Source organism: Mustela putorius, unplaced genomic scaffold (genome assembly GCF_011764305.1).
Source record: "Mustela putorius furo isolate JIRA1106 unplaced genomic scaffold, ASM1176430v1.1 tig00000592_pilon_pilon_pilon, whole genome shotgun sequence".
Taxonomy (NCBI): Eukaryota; Metazoa; Chordata; class Mammalia; order Carnivora; family Mustelidae; genus Mustela; species Mustela putorius.
The window spans coordinates 8803597-8829281 of NW_025421426.1; the positions used below are offsets into that span (position 1 = coordinate 8803597).

At 53.9% G+C, this 25685-nt stretch overlaps 1 protein-coding gene across 2 annotated transcripts in view; it reads right to left on the bottom strand.

Annotated features, from left to right (window-relative positions):
* The window catches only part of SLC12A5 (solute carrier family 12 member 5), a 35842-nt gene that overhangs the window by 5424 nt on the left and 4733 nt on the right, over positions 1–25685 (bottom strand). Inside the window, exons 1-18 of one of the 2 annotated variants that reach the window (XM_045082143.1) lie at positions 22592–23019; positions 16973–17067; positions 16524–16655; positions 16052–16198; positions 14568–14622; positions 13944–14074; positions 11938–12179; positions 10797–11008; positions 9013–9183; positions 8620–8718; positions 8421–8478; positions 6353–6527; positions 5623–5741; positions 5200–5298; positions 4307–4426; positions 3936–4040; positions 2526–2694; positions 507–702 (exon numbers count right to left, since the gene is read on the bottom strand). In XM_045082143.1, the coding sequence (XP_044938078.1) occupies positions 507–702; positions 2526–2694; positions 3936–4040; positions 4307–4426; positions 5200–5298; positions 5623–5741; positions 6353–6527; positions 8421–8478; positions 8620–8718; positions 9013–9183; positions 10797–11008; positions 11938–12179; positions 13944–14074; positions 14568–14622; positions 16052–16198; positions 16524–16655; positions 16973–17067; positions 22592–22643 (2377 nt within the window). In that variant the 5' untranslated portion in view covers positions 22644–23019. Of the gene's footprint in view, positions 1–506; positions 703–2525; positions 2695–3935; positions 4041–4306; positions 4427–5199; positions 5299–5622; positions 5742–6352; positions 6528–8420; positions 8479–8619; positions 8719–9012; positions 9184–10796; positions 11009–11937; positions 12180–13943; positions 14075–14567; positions 14623–16051; positions 16199–16523; positions 16656–16972; positions 17068–22591; positions 23020–25685 lie in introns of those variants that run through there. The other variant, XM_045082142.1, reaches the window with a different exon arrangement.

Here is a 25685-nt window from a genome sequence, read left to right on the forward strand (position 1 = left end):
ATTCCTCAGTCTCTATGTGCCTTGGTTTCACACCAATAAAGTGGCGATAACAGGGAATAACCCTCCCGGGACTGCTGAGAGAACGAGAGGCTGAGTCTGGCCCACGGAGAGAGCGTGGTCTGTAATCGTTCGTTATTGCATTACTACCGAGGGATCCAGTGCTCAGAGAGGGTGAGTCACTTGTGAACCATCACACAGCTAGGAAGGGCCAGAGGCGAGCGAGATTCAGACCCCGGCTTCTCTGACTTCACAGCTGCAGCTCTTTCCATGGGTCTCCACGGACGCCCTCCCCAGGCCGAGCCAGCTCTCCGGGGCCCAGGACTACCTCCTTCACACCTGAGTCCCGGCACCCAGTGCAGCGTCTGGCACACAGCCAGCTCTGAACACCCACACCTGCAGATGCAGAGTCCACACCTGTCACATCTGGGAAATAGCACCCGGGCCCAGGAAGAAGAACCCACAGCACACACACCCCACCCCACGGCCCCACGCCCTCCCCGTGTTACCAATGAAGTTCCTCCACGTCTGATGGTCTTCCTTCTGCCGCCAGTTTCGGGGCCAGCCGACGAGGACCGTGTTATGCTGCAGCCCCCCGAGGCCCCCAGACTGAATCAGATGCGACACGCCGTCACGCAGGTTGGAGGAAATCACTACCTGGCAGAACCCCTTCACTTTCTCTGCCTCCATCAGGCGCCGGATGGACTGGGAAAGGTGGCGGTGAGGGGGGCGTGTCAGGTAAGGATGAGCCTCAGGCCTCCCTGGCCCTGCTCAGCCCTTCGTGGCCTCCCTTCCTCCTGTCTGTCCCCTGCGTCATCCCGATCTTCCTGACACTCCGCCCGGGGCGCCCGAACTGTGCATGGGTCCCCATGTCCTGTGGCTCCCATTCCCTTGTTGATGCGTCAAAGCTCTTCATGACAGGACCCCGCGCTTGCCCCTGCCCCGCCATCCTTCGCAGTCCCCCTGCAAGCCCTCCAGCTCCGCTGAGACCCCTCCCCCCACCGTCCATTCCACCCTGCCTGAGACCACCCCCCCCACCAAGACCAGCATGGAACGGAGCTCCCCTGCATGCCCAGACGATTTGCTTCAAATGACTTTTAAAAAGTTAGCGTGGATGATAAGCAGTTTAAATGCACATTCTGCCTGCACTATGAGGGTAAGGCTCTTCTTACTCTCACTTTACAGAGGAGGAAATTCATTCAGGCTCAGAGGAATTAAGACTTGCTTTTAAGGCCACCCAGCTAATGGCTGTCACTGTAGGGGTGAAACTCCAGGGCTCTGACTCCATCCCCCACACTCTGGACCCCTACCCTGATGTCAGAGAGGGCCTCAACTCCTACCTCTGCCACCTCCTGCCTGTGGGACCTCGGGCAAATCACCTAACCTCTACGGGCCTCAGTTTTCCCATCTGTCAAATGGGAATCGTGACAGCTACCTCACTGAGGAACCGGGAGAATTACTAGACATGATGTGGGTAAGGTAGAATGTCGCCTGACAGATCGTAAACACACAACACATTCTATTACTCGGGTATGAACTCAAGTGGGCTTGAGAACCCTCTGGGCATGCTCCATCTTCCGACTAGCATGGGAGCGCCTTGAGGGCTGGGATTTGGTCTCACACCCCGCCCCCAATCTCCCCACGCCTGGTTCACAGCACATTCTCAGCCTCTGCATGTTGAAGGAAGCTGACCAGCGGAGGCCTCCAGCTCTGGGCCTTGACAGATGGGTGTGAACGGCCCAGTGAGGCAGAAACACCAACTGTCACAAGCCATTAGGGGTGCCCCTCCCTATCTCGCCTTACCTCCCTCTGGCCTTCTTGCTTTCCTTTCTCCACAACTAGTCACAGCCCGAGGGGAGAGAGGGGCCTGGGTCGAAGACAGAGCCCACTTCCTCTGCTGCCCACCAGGTCTCAAACTCCTGTCAGTGCCCCATCCTGCACAAGCCGCCCGCCCCTGCCGGCCCTGGCTCTGGACTCTGCTCTGAGAGCATGGACCGTGGATGTGGACAGGAGCAGATGACCCAGAGCCAGGGCCCCAGGTTCAAATCCTGACTGTGCTTCCAGCCAGCTCTGTGGCTGTCAGCAAGCTGCCTTCCCTCTCTGGGCCTGTTTCCTCCTGTACGACATGTGGGTACTCACACTGCCAATTCCACACGGTGTGGGGATCGAGAGAATCACAGGTGTGAAAACACCCTGAAAGGTGTATCCTTTGGCAGGGAGAAGTCTGGAGTAGCAATCAAGCCGTCCTAATCTGAGTCTCTGTTTTTTGTCTGTAGACAAGTGCCCTGACTTCTCTAGGGTTCAATTTCCTTATGCATCAAAGGGGCCCTTTGGGCTCTGACGGTCTTCGGTTCTGAGAGCTGGATTCTAAGGAACGTCACTCTCTGAGCCCTTAGATTCCTGTTCTAAGAAAAGCCAGAGCCCACTTCGAGATCCCAAGGGTGGGAAGGAGGGAAAAGTGTAAAGGGACAAGGACTGTCTTCCTGAGTGCCCTCCCGTTCCCCATCCCCGCCAGGACCTCGGCTCACCTCCTCTGCCCGCTGGGCCTGGGGATGGTTATCCAGAAAGGTGCCCTCCAGGACGGAGCCCACAATGGTCAGGCCCTTCCCTGCCTTGAGCTGGGAAGTCAGCGAGAGCAGCTGGGGGTGCACCACATTCTGGTCTTGGTCCACACGCACCAGCACCAGCAGCTGTGGCCTGAAGAGGATGCGAGGTGGTCCACACCACACACGCCCAACCTCCACCATACCCCACACACCCCCGTGCCGTCAGCCGGTGAGTTCACGAGCCATCCATCCTCCATGCCCCCACCCCCTACGCGTCCACTTCAACACCCACCCACCCATTTCCGCTTAAACATCAACCCATCCCACCAGCTCCCGCACAGCCACCCACCACCCACCCACTCACTCACTTGCCTCTCATCCACCTCACTTATCCATCCACCCACTCACCCCCAGCCATCTCATCCGTCAGTCCCCCACTCGTATCCGTACTACTTTCCCTACACATGCATTAATCACCTAATTACCTGACATCCACATGCCCCCGTCCATTCACACATTCACCTGTCAGCCGTCACCCTCCAATTCACATATACACTTGGCCATCAACCCAACTATTTAATCCATTCATTTCCTTTTTCATTTGCCCCCCCCCCCACAATCCATCACACTGGCCACCGGTTTAGGAGCATTCTCTAAGCACTCGGGGTCAGACCCTGTGCCGAGCATTTAAGAATTCACAGACGAGTAATACAAAGCCCTGATCTCTGGAAGCCCCAGTTGAGTAGACACCAGCAAGCGCAAGCCAGCAATGTCCTAGGCATAGCTCAGCCTTCAGGCCTTCCTCTTGGCCAAGCAACCTGAGGGAGATGAGTGAGGCCGGGCTTACGGAACCATCATCGAGAAAGCACCCTCAGTGGAGAAGTGCGAGGTAAAATTCCTGCTTCTAGTTCTGCCTTCTGTGACCTCTGAGACCTTTTCTGGCCCCTGACTTCCACACAAGTAAAGTGGAGGAATTGCTCTGAATCTAGAGATTTCTAGGAGCCCCTATAACTCTCTAAGTGAATGAAGCCACCTCTCCCAGAGCAAATGCCACAAGACGTGACATTCGTCTGTCTCTGCGTGTGCTTTCTCCGTGGAACTGCCAGCTCACTTGGTTCCTGCAGACTAGAGGGGGCCTGGCGTGTATCCTGCGATCGTACATTTTTTTCAACACATGACGGAATGAACAGAGGGATGAAGAGAGAGCAGCTCGGCCTGGCCCCGGGTCCTGCAGCAGGAAAAGGTCAGACTAGGCGGGGCTGAGAAGGGGAGGTGAGGGCAGACCCGTGTCGCAGACAAGAGCACTCACTGACCAAAGCAGGTGCGGACAGCCAGACCCTGCTCCCTTCCTGTCTTTCCCTTGGGCCCTCCCATGCAGGCCTGGCCACTCACCTCCAATTCTTGGTATGTGGGGGCCCTTCCTCCAGGCGTAAGAGGGCGTAGCGTGCAGCACTGAGGGACAGGCCTCGGATCCCATCACCCCACTCCTTCTCGGCCCTGGGGGTCCGAGGGGATCAACCAGGGCAGAAAGTCAGGGGTGTCAGTAAGACCCACGCACACCCAAGAGGCCACCCCAGGACAGAGGATAGGCAACCATTCTGCCACCTCCTTTTCTCAGAGCGCCAGCTCCTCCCTCTCAGGTCCTGTCCTCTCTCGCCCAATCCCACCCCATCCCCCCCATCCCCTCCCCCACTCTTACTTTATCCCCACTCCCTCCCATCCCTTAGCCTCTCCCAGCCCTCCCCCCCCCCACCAACGCTTACCCACGGTACTCAATGTACTTGTAGATGAGCCCAGCAATAAGCATGGCCACCAGCGCATAATACCAGGAGCAGATGAACATGAGCGCCAGGCAGAGGCTCATGCCCAGAAAGGAAAGTGTCCTGGACAATAGGAAAAAGACCCAGCCCCTGAGCCCTGGCAGGACTGTCACTCGTGCCGGGGCTCAGACAGCAGGAGTTAGATGGGGTGTGGCGTTAGATGACAAGAACTGGAGGTCATCTCCATGAGCAGCCCCGTGGAGGCAGGATCTCCCAGTAAGAGTGTGCCCCCAGGAAGAGGCAACTGGCAGAGCAGGAGCACTAAGATGGGAGTCGGGCAGCCCAGGTCCTAGTCCTGGTATGCCATAGTCTTTCTGGGTGACTTGGGGCCAGTCCCTTCCCCTCTTTGAGCCTGTTTCCTTTCTGTAGAGCAAGTAGGGTCCTTCCTGCCCTGTCTGCCCCACAGGCCAACTGTGAGGCCGAAGGGCCATAAAGTGAAAGGATCAGAAGAGCCTCGGGCTCCACGTAGCAAGCATCTTCTGTGCACCAAGCCCCGTAACACTCACAAGGGCCCCATGAGGTCAGTGCGGTTGTCACCCCCATTTCACAGCCAAGGAAACTGATGTCTCTTCTAGTCTGTAAGATGTTGAGCAGGATGGGCACGGGTGGAACCACAGCTGAGACCCCAGATGGTCCTGTTATATTACTATGTGTAATTAGAAGGAGACCCTCTCCAGAATCTTTCTCGTGCTAGTTGGGCTACAAAGGCCGGAGAAATGGGCTCTCTATGTTAGTTTGGGATCCTTGGACCTCGGGGATGGGCTAGGGTGAGGCGAGGGTTGGGGTGGAGGCGAGAGGGTGATTCCGGCAGCCAGGGAAGGGGACAAGGCGCCCACCAGTGGTAATATCGAAAGCGTGGCCTCCAGTTGGGCGTCCTCAACAGCGTCTGCACTGCACAGGCCAGGTTCACAAACATGTAGCACATCAGGAAGAACCTAGAACACAGAAAAGCCCCAGGAGAGACAGAGATGCAAAGGGAGGCAGAAACAGAAAGAGAAGCATAAAGAAAGAAAGTGGGAAAGAGGATAAGAAATTGGGGAGGTGGTCAGATCACATTCTGGTGCTGAGGGAGGGATTTGGAGGCCAAATCCCCTTAAAACACACCATGGTGCATGTGGGAATGAATGAATCTCCATATAACAAAAGACAGACCGTTAAACAACTGGGTGGGCTATCCAGGGTCGCAACTGGAGGATCCAGGTAGAGAGACGTCCCCCCTCCCCCAGAGCTGATGGAGAGGGCAAGAGGCCAGCACGCACATAGAGAGGATGGGGGCGACCTCATCAAGGGACGCGATGAGGATCCCAATCTCACAGATGCAGGCAGTCAGCAGTAAGGCCCATGTTGGCTCTCCGTTTGCTTTGCCGTGGCCAAAGACCTGGGGACAGAGCAGCCACCATAGAGGTCTGAGATCTCAGAGACTCGTCATGTCTCTTTTCCAGTCCTGGGGACTAATGCAATAGAGGCAGGACTCCCCTAACCAGAGGAAGGAGGGAGAGGACATGTATTCCTCACCCTTTAGGGGTACCCAAGGGGATGTCAGGCTTTGGCTGTGTCTCTCCCACTCTGGCATTGGTAACTCAGTGCAATGAAGTTCGAATCATCCCTTAAGGGGAAAAGAAGCACCTGTGGGACAGACGGAGAAGAGCTACAGGGTCAGCAAGTGGCCATGACTGTGTGCTCTGTGAATCTTTTTTGTTAAGCACCATGGAGAGAGCTACATCTTCTTGCCCTTTGGCTGCCTCCCTCCCTGGTCACTCAGCCAAAGGAGGGCCATTTGTTCCTCCCCTAAGAGCAAACAACTCTCCCCAAAAAGATGACACTGCCATAGGCCAAATCCCAAATAAGGCGCACCCATTCTTCTTAGGGGGAGTGCAGAACGGAAGGGCCCCAGGGGGCCTTGGCTCCCTGGGTGGCCTCTCTGGGCAGTGGCTTGGCTGGCTGGTGTAGTGGATGGGCTGTTCTTCCCACACTCCGCCCCTGACTGACCTGCAGGAAGGGCACTATGCCATCCCGGGAGATGGCCTGCAGCAGGCGTGGGGCCCCCGTGAGGCTCTGCAGCCCAGCCCCACAGGTGGAGAAGAAGGATCCAATGACAATGACCCAGGGGGACGGCCAGGCCAGTGTGCCCACCACCAGATTGCCATTCACAGCTTCGCCAAACCTGGAATGAAGGGACAGGAGATTCTGGGTGAGCAATACCTCCTCAATTTCAAGGGCACGTCTCCTACACCAGCCTCAGGACCAGCTGTGTGCCCACCGAAGGCCTAGGCTCTAAGGGAGCAAGGCGGGGGGAGGAGACAAAGCTCCTGATACCCCGGACACTTTCTATGTGACCCTGGACAACTCATTTAACCTCTCCTTGCCTCAGCTCCCTCAGTGGTAAAACAGAATGATGATAAACCCATCTCACGTGATTGATGACCAGATAAAAGGAGATAACACAGGTAAAATGCTCAGCAATATGCCCGGAACAAGATACTAAGAGTGATCACAGTAAATGGTCAATTGTGTAATATTATGTTAATGTGGCCAAATCTCTTAGCTTGTTAGAACCTTGTTAGAACCTGTGCCTCCATCTGAAAAATGGGGTTCCAACCTCACTGCGTGGTCATGGTCGTGTGGTGTGAACATCAAAGATGAGCAATTTCTAACAATGGCACTATCTTCAGTTGGAAGATGTCTCCTAGGTCGGTAAAGAGAGCCCTGTGACTAGAGTGTGGAACCAGAGGTTATGCTCAAATGGGCCATTGCTGAAGGACTACGAGAATCAAATGAAGGGTTTTACTGGATGACTTGCTGAATCCCTTGCGATCTTGTGGGAGGTCTATGATTAAATGAAATAAGTGTTGATTAAGTTGCCCTCAAAAGTGAATAAGTGTAATATATGCAAATTGTCCATTTGGCCAGGTCACTGCCTTGCTAAAACCTGTCAGGGTGCCTGCAGTTTTCTATAAAATAAAGCTCTAATGTCCTGGTACCAAAAATCAGGCTTCCAGGACTGGCTCCAGCCTCATGTTCCCATTCCCCCAGCCCTTACAGAAGCCAGGACAGCACCATGGAAACTGACTTCTGTGACAAGACCTCCTACTTCACCCTGCTGGTGGCGCATGCCCACACCCTTCAAAAGTGTATGTTCCAGAAGCTCTGAATTGCTTATAGCTACAGGCACCCACGTGCATGTGCACACACACACACACACACACACACCCTAGAGCTGTTTCTCTTCTCTACCTTTGTTCATGCTATTTCCACCACCTAGAATGCCCTTCCCACGCCTAGTCACCTAAGTAATCTCTACACAACATTTAAAGTGAAGAGGATATGGGGGCGCCTGGGTGGCTCAGTCGTTAAGTGTCTGCCTTCAGTTCAGGTCATGATCCCAGGGTCCTGGGATCGAGTCCTGCATTGGGCTCCCTGCTCGGTGGGTGAGCCTGCTTCTCCCTCTCCCACTCTCCCTGCTAGTGTTTCCTCTCTCACCGCTTCTCTCTCTCTCTCTCAAATAAATAAAATCCTTTTTTAAAAACCCAAATAAATAAATAGAGGATAAATGAGAAAGCATGCATAAGGCACTTCCAGCATCACCTCCTCCTCTCCAGCACCCCTGGGGACAGGGCTGCTGTGTCCTGTGCACAACCAGAGCGCTTCTACTTTACTTTATCCCACCCTTGCCACGCTGCATTCCAAGTCTGTTGTTGAGCATGGTTACCAGCCCCCAAAGAGCTCCCTCAGGACAAAAAGTATGTATTTATCTTTATTCCCCCCACAGAACTCTGGATAACAACCAACACATAGACATCTAGGAAATGTTAAATGAGTTCATCGATTTTAAAGGGGGGGAAGTAGTATTATCCTTGAGAGAGAGAGAGAGACACCATCCAAGCTTCTTGAGCAAGATAAAATATAATATGAGGTAAGTTTGTGAGCAACCCTGTGAGACCTTCCTCCCACAATTCCCCTTGCACAGGCTCAGCACTCCGTGCTGTGTCTGTTTCCCAGAATTTAGTCCCCTATACCCACCACCCAGGACAGAATCAGCCCTGATTCCCTTACTTACTTGTCCCGCAGGACGACCCCCTCAATGCAGGCCCCAAACAGAACAACGGAGCTGATATCTGTAGTAGAGGATGAAGGAGAATCTCCAGGGTGACATTCCCCTTTCTCTTCCCAAGCTAGCTGGGTGAGACAGCGGCTGAAGCTGCCTTCCCCCCAGGCCTCCCCGCCCAGGGTGCTCCCAGCCCAGCAGTGCAGGATACAGACAGCAGAGGTGGTGGCAATGGCCAGGATAGTGCCAGTGGGAATTGACTTCTGGGCATCCCGTAGGTCCCCAGAGCGGTTAGAACCAGCCATGATCCCTGTGAACAGAGGAACAGCTAGGACAGGGTCCACAGGAGACCAAACAGAATAAGAAGAAAGGACACCAACCCCGGAGTCAGGTAGCCTGGGATCTAGTCCTGGCATACCAACTGGTGTTGAGACCTTGGCCATATTCTTTGGCTTCTCCTGGCCTTAATTCCCTCATCTGTGCAATGGGAACTGGATTGTTGGCTCCTGCCCATGTGATGAGATTGTAGGACTAAGAAATTTCTCACATCATTATTGACTCTCCCCACCCATCAGTCCCAGGAGTCTTCTGAGCTCCCCTTCACCTGTGACTGAGGGGAAGTAGATGCCAACCAGCAGGGTGAAGTAGGAGGTCATATCGCTGAAGACATAAGGATGGTCCATGTCGACAGGGGTGCCCTCCGCCAGGCCCACCGAAGGCATCCCACGTCTCTCCACAATCACCCCTTTAGTCAGGTAGGAGCTCCAGAGGTTCTCTGTGGGGGGAGAGAGGATGCTCAGGAGGAAGACCAGAAGTCAGGGTGTTAGAGCTCTAGGGCCAGGAGGTGGGGTGGGCAAAAAGGAAGGGTCAGTGTCCACCACTTCTCACTTCCCTGGGGTCTTGGCTCTATTTTATTTCCACCAACATTTCCTAAGCTCCTGCTTTGGGCCAGGCCATGTCCAGAGGCTTTGCACGTGAATCAGATCTAGTCCTTGCCCTCAAATAGTCCTGTCTAGTGGGGTAAAAAAAATCATATAAAGAGCTCTCTCAGGCTGATTCATTGTGTCCCAAACCGATCTCAGCACCCAGCCACCTCAAACCAGCTCCTTTTTTGTGCCTCTTGTCTCAACAAATGGCACCACCACCATCAATTCAGACAGTTTTATGTTGCCCTCAGCTGCTCCCCTGCCCATTTCCACTTCAAAACCATCTCCGACTTCTGCCCACTATTCCTTTTAAATATTTCTCAAATATGCCCCTTCTCTCTATTCCAGGGTTCCCCCACTTCTGCACTACTGACATTTTGGACCAAAATGTCATGGAGAGCTGTCCTACAGCACTGTAGAATGTTTAGCAAAATCCTGGTTTTTATGCATTAGATGCCAGTAACAAGCATCGAGTTGTGATAGCCAAAATTGTCCCTAGACATTGCTACATGTCTTCTGGGGGACCAAACAGTCATGGGGAAGAATCGCAGCTCCACGCCCACTGACATCACTCCATCGCGCTAGATTAGAAAACCATCATCTCTCTCCTGGACTCAGCATCACCCTCTTCCTGGACTCCCTGCCACTGTTCTCTCTCCCTTTTACCTTATCCATGTTAACAGCCAGAGTGAACCTTTAGAAATGATGAGCTGACCAAGTTCTTCTCTTATCTGAACCCCTTTGGTGGCTCCTCATTGTCCTTAGGACATGGTTCAAACACTTCAACATGGCTTCCAAGGCCTGCCACAATCTGGCTTATGCCAACCTCTTCAACATCATTTCTTGCCTCTCCTTCCTTTGCACTTTATGCCCCAGTCATACCAAATTATTTGTGGTTGGAAGGACACAATATGCTCTTCTCTGTCTGCATGCTCTCAGGTAAGCTGTTCTTCTCCCTTAATTCCTTTATTCCCCTAGTATAACTCAAAATCTCTTATTTTTCCCTCAAAACTCTTCTAAGATGAGTCTAGGAAGGCTTGTCTTGCCACCTTGTACACATGACTGGTCCCTCTGCTGTGAGGTCTTTGTTCATTGAATGCACATCTACTCAAATTGCCATTTATTTGCAAATACATCTGTGTCAGCTATTAGACTCCTTGAAGCCAAGGACTGTGACTTATTTACTCTGTATTCCTGGTGCTTAGCACAGTCCTAGAAACTAAGAAAATGCTTAGTGAATAGTTGTTAAACTGATGACTTTCTTTGCTACTAGGTGGTAAGATATTTGAAGGCTCCCTGATATTCCTCCATGATACAAAGGACAGAACATGGACCAGAGTAGGTGCTCAATTAAAACTCATTGAATTTAAGTGAATCCCAAGGAGAGTTCCTTAATCCTGACCGTTTAACCCACAATCCCTGTAGTGTTTCCTGGACACCAGCCCTCTTCCCTCCCCCAGACCTTTGATGAGGCCACTGGCGGCGCCAGGGATGCCCTGGATCTCCGTGACATTGTTTCGGGTGAAGTACTCATCACAGGTGGCGTTGAGGAAACGGGAGGAACAGAAAAGGCCCCAGAGCCTTGTGGTCACCGTCTCATTTCCTTCCCAAGCCAGCTTGGCACAGACATCAAAGCCATGGCGAGACAGTGTGCGGTTCCCCAGGAGGCAGATCCTAGGGAGAGAAACAAGGGAGGAAGATGGGGGAAGGACATAACCTTGTCTTGACTTCACAATAGAACCACTGGGGGAGCTCTAAAAAACACAGATCCCAGGGCCCCATATCCAGAGATTCTGATTTAGTTGGGATGGAGCCCAGAATCAGTGTTTTTTCAAAGCTCCCCCAAACGATTTTAATATGCAACCACCGCCAAGAAGCACCGTTTTAGTGCAACGCTGTGTTTCAGCACCATGGACAACAGCCTCCGTGCGTCATCCTGGCAGTGACATGAAAGGGAATCTGTCCTTAAGAAAGAGGCACAGCCCACAGACATCTGAGCCCCTAGACCCTCTCTTCTGTGACCTTGCCCATGATAGAAAAGGTGTCCAACACTAATAAGTTGTCCTATTCCAGGAATTTGTCCCCATCCAGGAAATGCTCCCTTAACATAGAGAGTCATCCCTTCAGAAATCGTCCCACTTGGGGGGGGGGGGGTTGGGAGAAGGGAGGTGGGATTATGGACATTGGGGAGGGTATGTGCTTTGGTGAGTGCTGTGAAGTGTGTAAACCTGGCGATTCACAGACCTGTACCCCTGGGAATAAAAATATATGTTTGTAAAAAATTTAAAAATTAAAAAAAAAAATTTTAATTTAAAAAAAAAGAAATCGTCCCACATGGTTCTTCCTAAGCCCCCCCCACCCGCAAGTAGTTGACCCTCACAGGGGAAACTCTGCCCACCTGCAGAACATATTACCCCACCCTGCAGAGATTCCCCCCAAACCAGGAGAGCTTTTCGCTCCAAAGGGAGGTTGCTCTGAATCCACAATCACTCAGATTCTGAGAGATGAGGAGAGGGAGGTGGGCAGGGGCTGGCACTGCAGACCCAGAAACCGAGCCAGGGAGGAGGAAGACAATGCCTTAGGCTCAGAGCAAAAGCACTTACGGGAAGTTGGGCGGGTCGAAGGCAGATTTGATGACCCCAGCATAGATGGCCAGGATGGAGAGGATGACACAACCCAGGAAGACAAGGGCAAATTTGTTGACATACTTGACGCCCACAAAGACCACAGTGGCCATGCAAGTGAGCACACAGGTGCCATACACACGCATATTGTTCAGCATGGCTGCTGCCTCCCCGCTGGCATCTTCTGCCTTAAAAATGGCCATAGCTGGGAAGAGGTAAGCCTGCAGAAGAGGGCCAAGGAGGTCAGGTGAGTGACACAGCAAGAATCACCCCCAAGGATATAACCCAAAGTGCAGAAAGACACTTTGGGGAAAAAAAAAATGTTCATCACGGCATATTTACAGTAGCATAAGACTGGAAATGACATCCACTGATAGGAGGAGATGTGATCATCTGTATTCTTTCTGCACATGTGTATCTTCTAAAATTCCCATACCAAATATTAATATGTTGCTATTCTTAGAAAAGTTATTTTCATTTATAAATGATATTTACAAAGGGAGCTTCTAATTATTTAGGGAAACCCATACAGATCTATTTTACAAAGACAAAATACAATATCATGTTGTAAAACAAACCAAAAAAAATGGAAGGAAATACACCAAAATGTTAATGATGATTTTGTTCGGGCAATTATTATTTCCCTTTTTATGTTCTCTGATATATTGGCAGTTTTACCCAATGGGCTGAACTGTTTTTATAATAATTTTTAAATTATTTAATTTTTTAAGTCATGGAGGTCTATTATTATCCTCTCAGAATGTGGCTTTTTGGGTCTTTTATTCACCATCCATCCTCCCTGGCCCCAGACTCCTCCGTTCTGCCCCCAAACCAGACACTGCATCTTTTAGTTTCCATTCTCTAAGACAGTGCGATAAAGTGGAAAAGCACTGGCTTTGGGGTCAGAAAGGCACAGCTCCATATCCCTTCCACATGTTCCTTAAAATTCCTAAACTCTGCTTTCCTCCTCTGTAAAATGGGGACATTATCTAACTCATGGAACTGTTGTTAGGACAAACTAAAATGATAAATTGCAGGCCAAGGAGCCTGGATACGGTAGGGGCTTGGAAAATGTCAGCCCCACTTTCTGTGTGCCAGGCAACCCTCCTTAGCTCCTACCTCTTCACAGAGGGGGCCCGAAGAGCCAAGACCCACATCGGCAGCCTCCCCTTCAAATACTGACCAGCAACCTGACTTCTTCTCATCAGTTGCTACTCCTAACAGGTCTCTTTACTCGGCTCCCGCACATCCTTCTTCTCTTTTGCAGCCTACTGGTCACCAGCCCTGGACAGTGAACATGCACTGGGAAGCCAGCGCAGTCCCAGGCACGTGACAGGCAACCGAGACGCAGCTATTGTGTGACATCAGTTTTTTATTATTATTATTATTTCTACCACGATTTTACTCTTATTGATCCACCTCTACTACTTAGTAGCTGAGTGACCTTGAGCAAGTCGTCACCTCTCTGAGCTTCTCATTTGTAAAATGGGCATAATAATACTGAATCCTCATGAGGATTCAAGAAAATGACTGTAAAGCGATTGGAACTCTGCTGAGAGCACAGTGGGTGCCCGATGAACAGCAGCTGTTCGGTTACGTAATTACTGTATCTTGTCTCCCCAACTAGACTGTGAATTCTTGAAAGACAGAAGCACAGGGGCACCTGGGCAGCTCAGTGGGTTAAGCTTCTGCCTTTGGCTCAAGTCATGGTCTCAGGGTCCTAGGATCGAGCCCTGCATCAGGCTCTCTGCTTGGTGGGGAGCCTGCTTCTCCCTCCCTCTCTGCCTGCCTCTCTGCCTACTCGTGATCTCTCTCTCTCTGTGTCAAATAAATAAATAAAATCTTAAAAAAAAAAAAAAGAACCACATCTGATTTCCTTTTGGCCTCATTGAGGGGCTTGGACCTCTCCCTAGGGGGTGTCCAGGGAGCATTAGTAAACTGACTGACAGCCTGGAACCCCACACCCTCTCCTCGACCCCTCTCACCAGCAGGATTTCAATGGTGCCCAGGATGTACATGGCCCCAGCGAAGGTAGTGCCCAGGTAGAAGCAGAGGCCCACGGCGCCCCCAAACTCTGGGCCCAGAGACCTGGAAATCATGTAGTAGGAGCCGCCAGCTGCAGAAAGAACCTGGTGTCAGCGAGTCGTTCGAGGGAAGCTGGGCTGCCGTTAGGGGTGAGAGAGCTCAGGGACAGAGGTGAGAAAGGAGTTGTTCTGGGCCTCACGCCTTACAGGCTGCAACCCTAGGACTGGTGGGAGACTAAGCCAGCCACTCTGAGTGGATTTTGCTGCACTAATTACCATGTAGCTAATTACCCCTCTAAGGAGGTCATGGCTCAGAAAAATAGGATGACAGAGAGGAGGGTCTCAGGCAAAGGGAAATATGGCATTGCCCTGTTCAACTCCATAAACAGCTTCCCTACCTTCCCCTTAATACCACTGCCCCCCTGTACCCCACCAGGATCACAGCCCAGCCCCCAGGTTAGCAGTATTGTCTCTCTTGGTCCTGAAGGCCCATAAACCCCATAGCCCTGTCTCTCCTTCCACCCATCCAGGCCGCCCTCCCAAACATCCAGACCCCTTCCCCCTCCAAGAAACCCCATCACATACCAGGTACAACTCCATTGGTTGCAATAGCACTCATGGAGATGGCCGTGAGCATTGTCTGTCGGGAGAGAGATCATCAGAGTGGCAGCTGGGGCAGGGGCCGCGATGCCCTGGGTAAAGGCCAAACCTTATACCCCATAAACACCTGCCAAACCCACAAGTCCTTGCTGAGCTTCTCCCTGGTCGTGTTCCAACTTCTACTCCTGCCAAGTCCTTCTTGTCAAGAAAACCTCTTATTCACCACGCACACGGAAGCATCACAAGCTACGTGTGCTCATCAGAGAGCTCTGGAAATCCCAGTTTGGCCTCTGACCAGCTGTCTGACCTGGGACAAGTCCCTTCACTTCTCTAAGCCTCAGTGTCTTTATCGATAAAATAGGCGTGCTGTCTTCCTACCTAAAGGCACATGCTGAATCTGATCCTCAGCAGATGTGGGACAAACCCAGACTGAGGGACGTTCTACAGACTAACTGATCCATGCTCTTCCAGAGTGGAAATGCCATGAAAAACAAAGAAGGAAGCGCTGCTCCAGATTAATGGAGGCTAAAACGAGCTCATAAATGAATACAAACATGATCTTGAGTTTCCTCCAGTTACAGAGGACATGATTGGGACAATTGGCAAAATCTGAATGAGGCCTGCTGCTCAACCATGATTAAGGGGTCACTATTAAGACATCGTTAATGTCTCAATGTTAGTTGCCTGGGTTTGATCATTGCACTGTGGTTATGTAAGGGGATGTCCTCGTTTTTAGTAAACACACACTGAAGGATTTGGGATAACGAGGCATCATGTCTGCAACTTGCTCTCAAATTCAAGGGGAAAACGGTACTTAGAGAAGGGAATAAAAACGATAATGGGTTAATGTCTGTTCTATTCTCGCAAATTTTCTCCATGTCTGAAATTCCGTCAAAATAAAAGTGAAAAAGAAATAAAATAGGGGTACTAGCGTCAGTCCTGGCTACCACACACGCAGAGGTGGCTCTCGGGTCGCGTGCGAGGAAATGGAAACATGGCGAGAAGGAGGTGTTTGGTGAATATTTGATATTTTAGGGAGGATGGAAAGGATCCTGTTACAAAGCTGTCTGTGACCCACGCTGCCATTTTTTGTGAGCCCGGGGCCGACCACAATGTTAACGACTGCGGTTTTCAAGGCTCCAGGTTAGAAGGATTTGATTTCCTTCACTACGCCTATCTTTTTCATCAATGAATCTGCATTACTTGTGTAATTATACACACACTCACTCACACACACACACACCCAAACACAGATCCAGGTGAAACCTGGTTAGTGGCCATCGGGGAGCAGCCTGTGAGATGCAGGAAGGACCAATCAGACCTAATTTACTCTCAAAGCTCATACGCAGTGGTTCCTATAAAAAGCTCAGGTCTCATGCTTCCCCGCCTCCCTCCCCCCCCCCCCGCCCCACCCCAGGTTCCTGCTCTGGCCCAGCGGTCCGGAGCGGGGAGGGGAAGGCGTCACTCACACAAGAGCAGCAGATGAAGACCATGCAGAAGGCCTCCATGATGCCCGCGATGCCCACCACCCACGTGAGTCGCAGGAAGAGGATGACGCCAAAGATGTTTTGCAGGCACGGCAGGTACACGCCCATGAAGGTGCCCATGCGTGGGGCCTGCCGAGGAGGCCACTGTCAGTTCCGGCAGCTGCTGATCACCTCCAACACCCCAGACCCACTCCTTCTCCCCTTTCTCCATCTCTCTGCCTTTCTGCACCCCCATCCCTTCATCCCTCTGACCTCTGGTGCTCCACCCCTCCCCCTCTCCCCTCCTTCTTTGATCTCTACCCCTCATCCCCCAACCCCTCCTCACCCTCTGCCCCCTAACTCCCAGCTCTCTGCCTCCATCACCCACCCCTTCAGTGGACACTCTTCTGTCTCCCCATCCTCTCCCCCCCCACCCCTCCTTCCTCCCTCATCCTTTTTTCCCCAAGGCCCTCACCTGCACTGGCTTCTTTTTTCCACCCTCATTATTTTCTGCTTCTTCATGCTCCCTACTTCCCTGGGGCAGGTTGGTGTAGTTGGCCAGGCCACTGAGCAGGGAGGACACCATGGGGCTGGTGTCCATCTCCTCCTGCGGAGGGAGGGGGGGCAGTGGTAAGACACAAGGTCCTAGGGAAGGGACAGGCGGGCTACATGGCCGGGAGAGGTGGGGTCAAGGATCTCGAACCACGGGGGGCTGGGATGACTCGGGGGGAAGAGGAGGAACGAACGAGCATGGAAAACAGGGAAAGACATGGCAGGATGAGGAGAGGGAGCAGCAGGGGTGACGGGAAGGAGAATGAGGTGGGCCTGAGGAGGGCATGGAGAGGAGAACACCTCCTGAGGGAGGGAGGGACGGCCGATGAACGGGGAAATGAAATGGGGAGGGGGCGCGCCCCAGCAACCCACCTCAAACAGGGCCATGTTCTTGCCATCGTACTCCCTTCCCTTCTCTGTGTCAGTGCTGTTGATGAAGGGGCTGCTCTCCTTGGGGTTGCCATCACCTGCGAAGGCAGAGGAGCCAGGGGTCTGGCGTCAGCTGGTTGTCATCCCTCTGCCCGCGCATCCAGCTGCGGGGCCACTTGAACTCTCTGAACCTCCGTTGAACGGAGCTAATGGTATCCCGCCGAGCTGTTTCAGCGGACAGCACGTACAAAGAGCCCAGTTTTTAATGAACATGTGAGTGCTTCCTTGCTCTTGGGGGTCCTTCTCCATTCACCAGGACACCCTCGATTCTCCTGGTTCCCCTCCTTGACCATACCTGGGACCTTGCTGGTGTTCTGGGATGGAAGCATGCTCTTTCCCAGAGGCAAAGATAGAGAACACTACAGCCCGAGGCCCAAAGGAAACTCCACCTCTTGGAGAAGTGACCCATTTGGCATCTTCTGTGCTCCTCATGTATCTTCCGTCAACACATATTCACTGGCTCTCTCCCATGTGCCAATACGGGCGTGGGGAGGGAGGGGGGGGGGATAAACACAGACCAAGACACTGTCCCTGCCACACGGAACCCACAGGCAGGAGAGATAAACTAGGATGTGGGAATTTCCAACCCAGAGTGGTAAATTCTGTCATAGAAGATGAACAAGGGACTGTGGGAATACAGGAGAGGCATTCAGCCCATCCTGGGAGGTCACGGAAGGCTTCCCAGAGGAAGTGACGAGGAGGCTGAGAACTGAAGGATGAGTAAGAGCTAGACCGGGAGGGAGGAGGGAGGTTGTTCCAGCACAGAGAACAGCATGTTCGCTGGCTGAGAGGGGAGAGTGAACAGAGTGGGTCAGAGATGCTGAAAGAAGTTTGGTCTGGCTTGAGTCTGACGAAGGGGCATGGAGAGAGGGGCTGAAACGTGGAGACTCACCTATGAAGAGCTCAGCCTCCAAAAGTGTGGGCTGGGTCCTTAAATGATTAGCAGACCATGTTAAAGATTTGGGCCTTCATCCAGAGGACAAGGGGAAATCATTGAAGAGTTTCAGGCAAAAAAGTGCCATGAAGAGAGCTGTGTTTTAGAGCAACCACTCTAGCCTTTAGATGAAGAAACACAGATGCTGGTTTGAGACTTTCAGCGATCCAGGCAAGGGCTGATGATGACCCAGACCAGAGCAATGCAGGACAAAGGGCAGACTCGAGAATTACTGGCGCATATTTCTATGCCAGATGTTTGGGGAGGTGGGAAGGGGGAATCAGGAAAATGCCTGGGCTTCTAGCATAGGTTAATGGGTGGGTGACGGCGCTATTTAGTTAACAGGGGCAGAGAAGAGATGGAGGGTGGGGAAGATGCTGAATTCAATCGACGGTAGGGCAGAATAGGACACTCAAGCAAGTAAGTCCAGAAGCCACTTGGATATACAGAGTCTGGCACCCAGGAAAGAAGTTGGGCCGAGAAAAGATGATGGTAACCCATGAGAATATGTGGAGGAAGTGTGTGAAACCATGTATCTGGCTGAGATCACCCAAGGAGAAAAGCTCTTGGACACCTAGGAGAGGTCCTTTCAAAGAGATGTAGGAGACCCCCACAGGCACCTAACCTTGGCTTCAGCCAGCATCCTTTCTCACTTCTAGGGCTGAATCCCAGTAGCAGACATCTCTCTAGACCCTGGGGAGACTCTCCAATAAATAAATCCCGAATGACGTTGAGGCCCTATGTATTCTGAATTTCCGGTCCCCTCATCTCCTGTCATGTCTCTCTCCACCTCCATCTTCCCAAATCCTTCCCCATTCTTCTTCCTACCTCCTGGAAACCTTCCTTAGTCACCCAGCAGGGGTCCATCCCTAGAGCACAACCTGTTACAAATCCAATCTCAGCCTGACTCAAAGTCGTGGAAGAGGGAAGAAAGAGATGCCTCACCGAATCAAGGGACAACTTCTCCTGCCCCCACCTCCACCTCATCCATCAGGCAGGGACTCCTGATTCCCAAACGGGGGCGGGGTGGGGGGGAGGCGGAGACCATCACCTCTTCCTTCTTACATATGAGTTTCTGGAAATGACAGACCTTTTCCACAGTGAGAACCTAGCACATAATAAATGCTGGGGGCAGGGGGAGTCTTCGGAAGTAAATTCCCCCAGGCTCCCTTCCAAACCCCCAGGGTCTCAGAAGAGCTGTCAGGGGCCAGAGAACATGAGAAATGAAAAAAGAGAAGTGGGTTCCTCCTCCTTTTAAAATGCTGACAAGATGTTTCAGATTCTAACCACACTGTGGAGGGTACAAGAGGGTTTGAGGCGAATGAGAGCAAATTTCTTGGTGGTTAAGGAAAAGCGTTGGGGTCAAGATTTAGGCTCCAGTCCCAGTTTTCTAGGCTGTGTCAATATATTGGGCAAGTCGCTTAAACTCTCTAAGCCTCAGTTTCCTCTTTTGCAAAGGGATAATAATTGTACTTAACTCACAGGGCTGTCCTGAGGATTAGGGGAAATAATGCGTATTGGGTGTGCCTGGCACATAAACGGAACTATTGGGGCTATTATGAGTACGATTATTATTCATGTATCTGGTGCTCCACCCAGACCGGGGTCCCCATCCTATGCCCCTCCCCAAGTCCCAAGATTTAAGTCCCCTGTGGGTCTGGGTCTCTCTCCTGGCGGCGTCGCTCAGGGACCAGAACAGCGGGACACGAGAGCCCCTCCTCTCTGCCTTTCACGCCCCCTCCCAAGCCCCTCCTCCCTCAAGGGGTCCCGGGGCCCGTGCTGGGCGGCAAGGCGGGCGTCCTGGCCGGAGATCCGGCTACTAGGCAGCCCCGCGCCGGTCTCCATGGCGACCGCGCGGGCAGAGAGCGCAGCGCCGAGCCGAGGCGGCCACGCGCCCGCAGCCGCTTATGTAACGCGACGCGCAGCGCGGAGCCAGGCTCGGGGCCGGATCCCAGCTAGGAGCGGAGGGCCGGGAAGAGGACGGCTCGATAGGCTAGTCCTGGGTCCCGCCCTTCCACCCGCCATCTGGACGGGACACCAGGCCGCCCGCCGCGTCTGCCGCGGGCTGATTTCATCCCCTCCTTGGAACGGCGAGCGCACTGGTTGCGGGGAGAGGGGCGAGCTTCAGGAGTTCTCAAAGGAGCCAGGGGAACTCGCCCTGAATCCTCAGAGCCAGGACGCAGGCTCATGGGTAGCGGCGAGTGGCGCGCGCGCGAGAGGCAGGGCCAGACTGAGGCTGAGCCCTCTCCGCCTGGCCCCCGCCCCGGCCCCCGCCCCCTGGGAGCTCTCAGCCCGAATCGGCTTTCAATTAAGCTGCGGCGGCCAGAGCTCCAGGGGAGGAAACAGGCGAGCGGCGCGGGCTAAGGATCCTCCCCCAGGGGCCTCGGACCAGGCCTGGGGGAATCCCCAAGCCAGATTGGGGAAGTGGGGGAGGGCGTCAGACCCCAAGGGGATAGGGGTCTTCTTTAGTCCAGAGGATTCTTCTTTAGTCCAGAGGAGCCCTCTTACTCCTCGGGATAGTACCACCTCCCTGGGGTCAGTACCCAGGTCTTCACCTACATCCCCAAGAACCTAAGATCAGAGATGGCAGAGGCTCTTGGTCTGATAGACCCTCTTCCCTCAAGCCCAGCAGGTGCTTAGGTCCCCTACGAACATCTTGGGGCATCGCTGGGAGTCTGCCTCTCTCTGGGAACCCAAACATCCAACGCAGGTCCTGGCCACTCTAGTTCCAGGTCCTGGACCCTACACAGAGATAGAAGGTCTGCAGACAGACCGTCTACACTGAGTCTAGAAACTAATGGGGAGTGGGTAGAACCAAAGGGAGTTCCTGTTCCACTCCTGTTCCACACACATAAATGCCTCTTTTCTAGCCCTCCTGAGACCCCATGGAAACCCCAAGACCCAGAAATGCAAAAACCTAGGGGTAGAGAAAGCAGGGGCTGGGGGATTGGACAATACTCTGTGCGGGGGGGGGGGGGCAGAGATTATCTCTCCTGCTGAGCCCCTGTCCTCAGACTGAAGGCATCTGAAGGGGATCCCAGATGGCAATGACCCACACACACACACACACACAACTCTTCCCCTGGGCACCGCATCGGGGTGCCTGGATCTGCCGCAGACTCGACTTTGCCAAACCCATAGCCTAAGCCTCCCTGTTGGGGAGGGGGGCTGCTGTTGGATGAGGCAACCCCCAGGTCACCGGAGAGATGGATAAGCTAGCTGGCCAGCCAGTGGCTCCAACCTCTGTATACCACTCTACTTCAGGGAGGAAAAGGGGGTCTTAGACAAAGAATTGGGGAACCTGGTGTCCACAGCTTTCCCAAGCGGCCACTTGGCTCTGACTTGGATCCAAGATCCGGAACACTTCAAGTCTAGGCTCCCAGTCCCTGGAAGACCCCACTCTTTCAGTCCTTGGGTCTCTTTGGCCATCCCCCGGGGAGGTCTGCAAGAGTTTCAGCTCAGAGGGTCAAGCAATGCCCAGGGGAGCGTTTGACGACTCGGAGCGCAGACAGCCGGAGCGGGAGGCGCGCTAGTGCGCAAGGGACGCAGCGCCGCTGGAGGGTGGGGGGTGGGGGCGGCTGACAGCCGTGATGGATGGCTGAGACCGCTGGGGGGCGGCGGGGGGCCTGAGAGCCCAAGGGGGTGGCTGGCCCCAAAGACCTCGAAGCAGGGAAACCGTGGAGGAGGGCGGCGGAAAGCAAGAGCAGCAAAAGGACTTGCTTCAAGCCCCTGGGCTCCTAGCGAGTCTCCGCACCCACCGCAGCGCGTCCGCAGTGTCCGCGCCGCGGCGCCGGGGATTCAGCTGCTGGGACCCCATTCCTGAGGCCTCACTGGGGAAGCTAGCAGAGCTGACTAGAAAGGCTCCCCCTTCCCCCGCCCTGGAAACCTCACTGTCATCCCAGGGTGCCGAAAGGAAGGGGAATGAGGGAAGAAAGGGTGATCTTGCTTCCCGTCCTGAATAGGAACCCATGGGTACGCGAGAGGGAGAGGGAGATTCCGCAAAGTAGAGCCGAAAATCTCCGGAGGAGGCACGCTTCAGTCTGAGGTCGGACCTCGGGCAGCTTTGGGGGAGGGGGCCAGGATTGCACCAAGTGTCCCCTTAAGGAGACACCGCAGCCCGGACGGGGGCTGTCATATGGCTTCAACCCCCCATGGGCACCTTCCCCCCACCTTTCAGCTGGAAGTCTCAGAGCGAGGGACTGCAGCAGACTGCACCCCCCACCCCCTCCCCGCGCCGCCGGTCAACGCTCTGCGCCAGGACGCCGGGGTCCCTTCTTGGGGAAGGAACCCTCCACCCGCCTGTCGAGGTCCACGTCAGCCCGTTCTAGCTCTTCCATCCTCTTCCCACAGCCTCCCCCGCTTAGCTAACCCACGTCTGCCCCCGGGCTGTGGGCAACAGCAACACCTCGGGGGCCCCCAGCCCTGCTCGGGGCGCGGCGCATTCCAGCACCTCGGACAGCGCCTGGCGCATTCCAATGGAGCGGGGCTCCAGGCCGCCTTGGGCGCCCACCGCCCGGGTCAGTCTCAGCCTCTTCTCTGAAGGAGACGGCCCCCGCTCTGCCTCTAACCCTAGAGCTGCCTCCTCGCCTCGCCGCCCCCTCCCTCGCCACCCCCGGGCCGCTGCTTACCGGGGTTGGCTCCCCCATCGCCGTCCTCGCAGTCCGTCAGGTTGTTTAGCATGGTGGCGGCGCGGCGCCGGGCCCGGGGATGGCTGCTCCGCCTCGCCCGCGCCCCTCTGCCCGCCTTCGCCGCTCTCTCGCTCGCTCTAGCTCTCTCTCGCTCTCCGCTCCACGGAGGAAGAAGCTGCAGTGCCCGCCCGCCCGGCGCACACACACTCGCACACGGACACACGCTCACACCCGCGCGCGCCCCCTCTCAGCGGCGGCGCTGCTCACCTCATCCCGTATGCAGGAGGCGTGAGCCACTGGCGGGGTTTTGGGGGGGAGCGAGAGAGGGAGGAAGAAGAGGAGACGAGGGGCGGGCAGAGCGCTGCTGGAGGCCCCCTCGCACGAAAACCGGGGGCTTGCACGGTGGGATGGAGGGGGTGCTGCGGGGGACCGGGGCCTCGCCTCCCACGAGCAGACGCAGCTCCGCCCGCCCCCCACTCCCCGGCACAGGCGGGGCCGGCACGTGGGCAGGTGCCATCCCGCGCCCTAAAAATAACGGCAGGGAACTAGGTCGCGGCCGCGGGGAGGCGGCCCCGCAGCGGCTGCCTGGCTGGGGGTCTGGGGTGACCCCTAGGGGGAAAGCGAGAAGTACTGAGGCGGCGGGGGTGGGGCGCCGTGGGATATTGGTCCCTAGGGAGCCTGTCTGCAAAGCTGGGGAGGCCAGCCCTGAAGAGAAGCGGAAAACCAGACCCTTTCCCAAATCGCTATTCAAGAGGTTGGAAACGGCGGTGGGCGGTGGGGGTGTTGAGGCCAGAGCCCTTAACTAAAGCACTGTGCTGCCCCTAGGGGTTCAGGATCACTAGGCTGAACTGTCTGGCTCATCCTGTCTTAAAATGAAAAGAGTGGAACCTGAGGAGTTGCAGTGAACCCTCTCATTGTTCTTAGACTGAGTCCTAGATTTTCACCCCCAGGGAAGGAGACCACGGACAGGGACCCTCAGACTGTAGAATGACCCTGGGAAGATGTGGTGAGGAGGAGAGAAGGCACCAGTGAGATTCCAAGGATGGCTGACTCCCCACTGGGGATGGTGCAGCCCTGAGGGAGGGCAGGCTGGTAGGAGGCTGGCCAGGGACAGAGTGGGGGAGGGAGGAATGAGGCCGCCTGTCGGTTTGGGATCAGATTTTCTCCTGGGGCGGGAGTGTCTAATCCCCTAATCCAGGATTGCTTTCTGAGGATTCCAGAGCCAGCATACTCTCTGTGTCCCTCCCCCTCCCCTGACACCAGTCCTCTAGAAGCTTGAGTGTCCTGGGACCTCTCTGGGAGAACCCCTAGAATCCAGACTTGAGCCAGTGGTGGAGACATCTCAGGAAGAAGCATCGGAGGTTTGGACCCTTTGTGTCTCTGGAATATCTAAACATCCAAGGGTGAGAGCACGGGAAATCCAAGGGGAAAGCATTTTCAGACTCACTCTTAGCCCCCAGCACTGGCCCTCTAAGTTTCAGGAGAGTTCCAGGGCTAGAGAGGATCACATCAATCATCTTATCTAATGGACAACTTTCATCTTACAGATGAAAAAGCTAAGGCCCAAAGAAGAGCAATGACAGCCTTTGGACACACAATGCCAGTGAATGGCAGGATTTGGTCTAGAATCAGTTCGCTTTATTCTAGTTAAGGACAGTTCCTCAACATATATTCCTCCAAAATTTTGTCCTGTCTCCAATAGAAGGGAGAAGGATAGAGTCAAACCAAACTGCAGAGCCGTCTCTGATTCTTGGCTACTAAAAGGGGTACAGGGAAAGGTGTGAGACAAGCTCTTTCCCTTTTCCTGCGGCCAGGCAGGGGCAGGTGCAGGATTGAAGTGGCCCCTCGGCTTGCACGGGGGGTAGGCCCAGCAGATCTTCAAGGGTCCTAAAAAGCCATCCACGTGACTAGAGACCCCGTTCTGGGACATGACTTCAGAGCCACCAACAGGATCCGCCACTCAGAGTCCTTGCACACAATTATCAGTGGCTTCAGATCAGGTCAATCACAGTCTTTGGCAGCTGACTGGAAAGGGCTTTAGAGGGATCCACCAATAAGGTATCATTGTCACTGGGTTTTTTGGGCGCTGGAAGGACTTGCTAGGATGGAGAGCTAGCTATTCAGACAAGGTATAAGAAGTGGTCGTCTTGGCTTTCCCAGGGAGAAAATCTCTCTCTCTCTCTCTCTCTCTCACACACACACACACACACAAAGTAAGATGAGTTTGGATGGATGACAGGGGTTAAAAGGATAGCAGGTGGATAGACCGTGTTCAGGAATTTCTAAGCACTCCACTACCCACACCCTGCACCGTCACTGGCACTAGCAGTGGCATTATGGCTTTCCACTATGCTGTAGGGACAGGTAACATAGCAAAATGTGTAGCATGTTTGTCTGAGAAGTGCTGTGAAAGAAATTAAAGGCTGAGATTTTTGTTCAGCAATCTCAGATCTGGGATATTCCCCTGGAGGTATTTCCATTCATCTGTGATCCAGAGCCCTGGCCACTCAGGAACTGAGCCCACCCACATCTAGATCCCAGGGGAGTACAGGTGAAGGCAGGAGTGATTCCTCTTCCCCTGGGGACCCCATGTGCCAACCCTTGCCAGAGTTCCTATCTCACAAGGCACTGGAATTCAAGATATAGTGAATTTATCCTGTCCTCTGCCCCCAAATTCTGTGTATCCCTGGGAAAAAATAAGCTCCTCTTTCTGGGCTTCAGTATCTCCATCTGCAAAATGAAAGGGTTAGGTTGCATAAATCCAAGGGACTTCTTCCCACTCTGAAAACTTAGTGCTCTCTCCATTTATTGCAGACTAAAGCCATAGAGCTCTCCCCAAGGAGCACAAACCAAGTAAGGAGATGGCCCCAAGGGGAGACCCTACCCCTTGGAGTCCCACCCCTTACCTCTCAAGGAGCCTGGCCCCCATTCTGCCTTCAGACCAACCGTCTACAGTGTGGCTTTGAGAAGACACCATTGCAGGTACCTGCTGCACCGTCAGCCTGGCCTTGGCCGGTAAGGTCACCAGCAAGGTGACCCTCAGCTCCGAGCTCTGAGAACACGGCTGCCAGCTTAGCATCCCAACTCCACCCAG